Source organism: Bidens hawaiensis, unplaced genomic scaffold (assembly GCF_021521415.1).
Source record: "Bidens hawaiensis isolate Kalapana, Puna unplaced genomic scaffold, B.hawaiensis_p1.1 tig00021843_1, whole genome shotgun sequence".
Taxonomy (NCBI): Eukaryota; Viridiplantae; Streptophyta; class Magnoliopsida; order Asterales; family Asteraceae; genus Bidens; species Bidens hawaiensis.
In genome coordinates, this window is record NW_027493392.1 from 184,408 (window position 1) to 189,578 (window position 5,171).

Sequence of the window (5,171 nt, forward strand, 5' to 3'; positions counted from 1 at the left end):
CGGAGGCAGTCTACGGCGGCAGCGGAGGATGAGGCTTATTTAATAGTGGCGGGGCGATGCGGTGGTGGTAACGAAGAACAAAGGTCGTGTGAGAATAGGAGCTAGTAGGTCTTATGAGATGTGATTGAGAGAGTTTGAAGATGTTTATAAAGAAACGAACATATCATCTTGATCTATCCGCAAGTTTGAATTTGAAGAAGGTAAGTAGATGATGATTGAATTTAGAATAATACACATGTGCTTAAATATTGAGTTTGAACTTTGAACTCTTCCAGGTTCTATTTATTTATTTATTATTATCATTATTGTTATAATACTAAAGTTCGGGTTATTATAGATTGTAACTAAGATACAATGTATGCAGATCCGAGAAAAAATAAAATATTTCTTGTTCTTTGTTTTTCATTTATAACCACTATCTATAATTCAGTTTATAAGTTATTGTCATTTTTCTGATTCTGTTAATTTACCTAATTTCAGGTGATCTTCAAGCTGATCTTCGTTCTCAGTTATGGCATGAATGTGTTGGTCCTTCAGTAAAAATTCCTTGCATAGGTGATCGAGTATTTTACTTCGTACAAGGCCATCTTAAGCAGGTTTTTGTTTAATCTCTCTGTTTTTTGTTTCTTTAGTGGTAATATTAGTATATTTTTTTGGGAATGTACACATAAAACGGTTAGGTTCAATCTATTAATTGTAATCTTATAGTAAGATCACATTTATTACAACTTTGATGCTAAATTGGACTATGAACTAGCTTCATCTTATTTTTTTTAATTAGTGGTAAAAATTGTAATAATTACTGTTATATTATTATTAATTAATATGTAGCTGTTATTATCTAACACTGTGAATTTACCTTGTTTTTAGGCTGGTTTAACAGCGAATTTATCAGTTTTGCGTGTGTTTTATATTGGTGAAAATTGAAAAATGCACACAATTATGTGACTGATTATCGTAAATTTTTTAGGTGGAAGAAATCATGAAGCAAGAAGGCATTGATAGAATACCCAACCACGGGTTACCTTCTAAGATACTGTGTAAGGTGGTTGCTGTTCAGTTGAAGGTATATTCATGTTAAATATTCAACTTGTAAATTAACAATATATTTATGCTGTTGTACTTATATTCAGTTGTAAACTGCAGGCAGAACCCAAGTCTGAGGAGGTGTATGCTAAGATTACTTTGCGTCCAAACGTAATCAAACTTATGCCGCTAATGATTTATTTTTTCTTTATGTTTGCTATAACAATATAATTCTTAGTAGTGTTTGTTAATTTTAAACCTTGGAATATTTAGTTTGATGAACGTGAGGTATCAGACATTAGGACTGTTCCTCAAAAGGTTCCTGCAAGTTTTTTCCGCAAGGTTTTGAGAGCTACAGATGTAAGCAAAGACGGGGGATGTGGCCTACCTCGGAAAGACGCTGAGAATACATTCCCATCTCTGGTATATAATATGTATATTATTATTTTCAATTTGTCACGTATCCCCAAAATCATGATTTTAATTACATAATTATAACTATTTAATGCTGATGATTAGCATTATCATTTTTTTAATCTAAAACCATTTCGTAACCTTTAGTTGTCAATAGAGAACTGCACTAGGGGTAAAAATAAGCCAAGCCCTAGGTCGCCTAAGCTCATTTACCTTAAAAGAGCTAAAGCTTGGCGCGTTTCAAGCTCTAATATATTTATTTTATATCGCACTCATATACATTTCAAGCTTGATTCTGGCTTGCCTCATTCATCATTTACTATTTATATTATATTACATTATATACAAACTATTTCTAGGTATAAAAAATGCACGCAATAAAAATAGCTATTGTTAGTGTTTGGGAAATTATTTCTAGATATACCTAAAGTTACAGTTTTTTATATATTATAACATAATATATACTGTTTAATTATAATTTAATATATAAAAATAATTACTATTTAAATATATATTTAATTTATAAAATAAAATTATATTAATAAGAGGCTGGTTTAGGCTCACAAGCCTAGTCAAACTCGATAAGTGAAACTATGTTTCTGAGTGGCTCGGTTTGTTTACAACCCTAAGTCACCCTGGGAAAGTTATGTTCAGTTTTTTTATTTTCTTGCGCAATAATGTTTTTTGTTTTGTTTTTGAATTCATATCTGAAGATCGGTCTTCCTTTTGGGGGATACAATTCTAACCTTTCAGTGTATTCTCTCTAGAAAGTAGTATATAGTTATATTTGGTGATTAAGCATGGATAAGTGTATTGTACTTTCATTAATGTTAAGCCCCCGATACTTTCAATCACACTAGTAGTTTGTACTTGCTTTTGTGCAGGACATGAGTCAGGATACAGCTTCACAAGAAATTGTTGCCAAAGATCTACATGGGTCAACATGGAGTTTCCAACACACATATCGCCGTAATATTACCCTTTTCATGTAGTTAATGCAAAATAAATCCTAAATATTTCATAAACCCAATAAAGCTTTACAAGATATGCTTGCCATTTTTTTACTCGAAAATATTTTTACTTTGTAGAATACTTCGGGTGTCCTCAATGAGTACAGTTCAATTCTTGAGTTGAACCAAAATACCTCAAAATTTGAATATTGTTATACATCCGGATATGCTATGTTATGACTGATTAGCTAACCCGTCCATCTTAAGGCCTCTTTTTTCCTCATTAAGTTGTGAATAAGTAATTGTTTGCTCTTTGCAATGAATGAACTGTCTGACAGAAAATGGCCATGTGGGAAAATTTATTAACTAAAAAACATCTTAATGAGAATATGTTAATTTAACAATATTAATAAACAAAAGTAAACGACAAATTGCTAAATCATCAAAGTGTTTTTGTATGTACAAATACAGGTAGTCAAAATAGACATACACTGATAAATGGTTGGGGTAAATTTGTCCGCGAAAAGAAGCTTCGTGAAGGAGACGCTGTCTTTTTTCTAAGGTTCTCTCTACTCCCTACAATAACTTAAGGAATCATTCTCCGTATATCTTTAAATAAATTTTTCTGTCTAGTACCCATTTACCTAAAGCTTGGTTTTAAAAGGCGCGCATTACGGGCTCGCCTTTTAATGGCAAGACTAGAATGATGACCACACAATTTTGTTCTCGTGACAGATGGGAAACAGATGCCTACATTGGTGTTTGGCGAGCAGCTAGATGGGATATCCCACCTACCGTCTTATCATGTGCCAGTATGCGGCTTGGCGTACTCTACAATGTAAACTTATCTATCAACAAAAGAAAGGAGTTTACTGTATCTTACTATCCGTGGTAAGCTTCTGTATCACATTTAATGTCATTTTTTAGTTTGGGGCAAAAACATTTACTCTCCGTTCTTTAAAGGATTATTACTCATAAAATGGAAGTTTCATAATATATCCCCTCAACACGTGTGAATTTCATATCTACACAAAGCCAGTTTTATTGCCTGATGTGCATCGATTTTACAGCATGGTTTTCGTATTGGTGATATTTTCCAAATTATGAGGGGATTTTAAATTGCCAGTCAGTAGTGTGTTAATCGTGTTTTCAGAAGTAAGTTTACTGCTTTATTAATGTAATTTACCCAAATCAACATGTTTGGGATACTTTTAACCTGTTTGACCTTTTTCCTTTTAGCTAGCTTTTAATTTGACATCTTTGAGATAAGTGAAACAAAAAACGACAAATTCTTAAGTTAATAGGTCAAAGTTTTTTTTGATTATATGCCATCAAATTTATAAATATAATGCAGGACCAGGACTTCACCGTTTATAGTAGCATATGACGAGGTCATGGAGTCATTGAACGTTGATTATGCGCATGGCATGCGTTTTGAAATGCAGTTTGATGATGAGCCTCAACATGTCATGAAAAAGTGGGCACCTTTTACTTAACTACAACTATGTTATTATTTTAAGAATTGTATTACTTATCTTCAAACTAATGCGAATCCCTTCACCAGATTCTCAGGGACCATAACTAGCAAAGAAGATATTGATCCTGAAAAATGGCCTCAATCAGAATGGCAGTGTTTAAAGGTGAGTTATTATGCTGTCCATATTTTAAGACACCGGTTTATAGGGGTGTAAACGAGCTGATCAAGCTACTCGAGATCGGTTCGATAACATATGGAACTAATCCAAGCTCAAAAAAGCTCGGGCCTAATTAGCTTGTTTAATAAACGAGCCCGAGCTCGAACCGGCTATACTTGGCTAGGCGCCGCTCGTGAGCCTAAACAATCATATTTTTTAAAAATTTTTGCTAGTTTTATATAAATATACATAATTATGATATTATATTATATTTATAATTGTATTTAAAATGAAAATTGGTTTTAAATAATCTCAACTATGCCCTATTGGCAAATATCTGTCACAACTAAAGGTGTGTTTTTTTCCCAACGGTCCGCTAGGCATACCTCGTAAGCAAGAAACTAACGGAGTTAACTATCCGTTAGTCGCGGACCGTATACACGTATATGTATAGAGTAATTAATAGATATAAACAAGTTGAGCTCGAGCTCTAATAAGCTGGAGGATAAAAAAAGAAGCTGATTGTTTTTTAAATTATGCAGGTTTGTTGGGATCCCGAGACACGTGAAGATGTTCTTCCTGAGAGGGTTTGCCCATGGCAAATCCGATGTGTTGACGTGGCTGCGCCACATCGGCGGTCATTAGTTTCTATTGATCAAGAGGGATCTATGCCTTTGCAGCCCGTGACTCACGAGTTGCCATTTTTAAGAACTAAGGGTGAGAATTCCCTTTAATTGTCTAGTTTGAAAATATCTTGTTATAATATAATAATCATTCTTCATGAATCCATGTCACTTCGGAAGGATTGCAGGTCAAGGAAATGAAACTTTGACTCTTTCGAATGTCAACACCCCTGGTTCATCAAGGCAAGATCAGCAGCCTCGAGATGAGAAAGATGGCCACAAACTCAAGTTGTTTGGAGTATACATCGGATAACCACAAGTTACTTTGTGGTGCGCTAGCCAGATTAAGTGTTTTTCTTTTAAAACAGTATTGCATTAACTTTTAAAACAATATTATTAGTTTTCGTTTGATATGTAATAATTTGGAGAATATTTGTCTTGAACTTTTAACTTTACTCTTTTTGGATTAAAAAAGGAGTAAAATCCATAATGTTGTTAGTTGTTACTCACAGAGAATCAGGTTT

General features: G+C 33.5%; 2 protein-coding genes across 2 annotated transcripts; both read left to right on the forward strand.

Moving 5' to 3' along the window:
- The first annotated feature begins 354 nt into the window (after window positions 1–354).
- Window positions 355–2,992, forward strand: LOC143564263 (auxin response factor 11-like). The gene is made up of 7 exons (XM_077051593.1): window positions 355–397; window positions 481–596; window positions 971–1,066; window positions 1,147–1,197; window positions 1,300–1,449; window positions 2,325–2,409; window positions 2,862–2,992. Exons 1-7 carry the CDS (start codon window positions 355–357, stop codon window positions 2,978–2,980), a joined length of 660 nt encoding a protein of 219 aa, XP_076907708.1. The 3' UTR covers window positions 2,981–2,992.
- A 101-nt stretch (window positions 2,993–3,093) lies between these two features.
- On the forward strand, window positions 3,094–5,171 carry LOC143564256 (auxin response factor 2B-like). The gene is made up of 4 exons (XM_077051586.1): window positions 3,094–3,281; window positions 3,745–3,867; window positions 3,955–4,030; window positions 4,567–5,171. The coding sequence occupies exons 1-4, from the start codon at window positions 3,094–3,096 to the stop codon at window positions 4,756–4,758; spliced, it is 579 nt and encodes a 192-aa protein (XP_076907701.1). The 3' UTR covers window positions 4,759–5,171.

Bases quoted from the DNA above. Each gene is read 5' to 3' on its own strand.
- LOC143564263 (XM_077051593.1), top strand. From the start codon at position 355: ATGTATGCAGATCCGAGAAAAAATAAAATATTTCTTGTTCTTT. The intron at 1,198-1,299 runs GTAATCAAACTT...TGGAATATTTAG, and splicing joins AGATTACTTTGCGTCCAAAC to TTTGATGAACGTGAGGTATC. The intron at 1,450-2,324 runs GTATATAATATG...GCTTTTGTGCAG, and splicing joins AGAATACATTCCCATCTCTG to GACATGAGTCAGGATACAGC.
- LOC143564256 (XM_077051586.1), top strand. From the start codon at position 3,094: ATGATGACCACACAATTTTGTTCTCGTGACAGATGGGAAACAGATGCC. The intron at 3,868-3,954 runs GTGGGCACCTTT...TCCCTTCACCAG, and splicing joins CCTCAACATGTCATGAAAAA to ATTCTCAGGGACCATAACTA. The intron at 4,031-4,566 runs GTGAGTTATTAT...TAAATTATGCAG, and splicing joins CAGAATGGCAGTGTTTAAAG to GTTTGTTGGGATCCCGAGAC.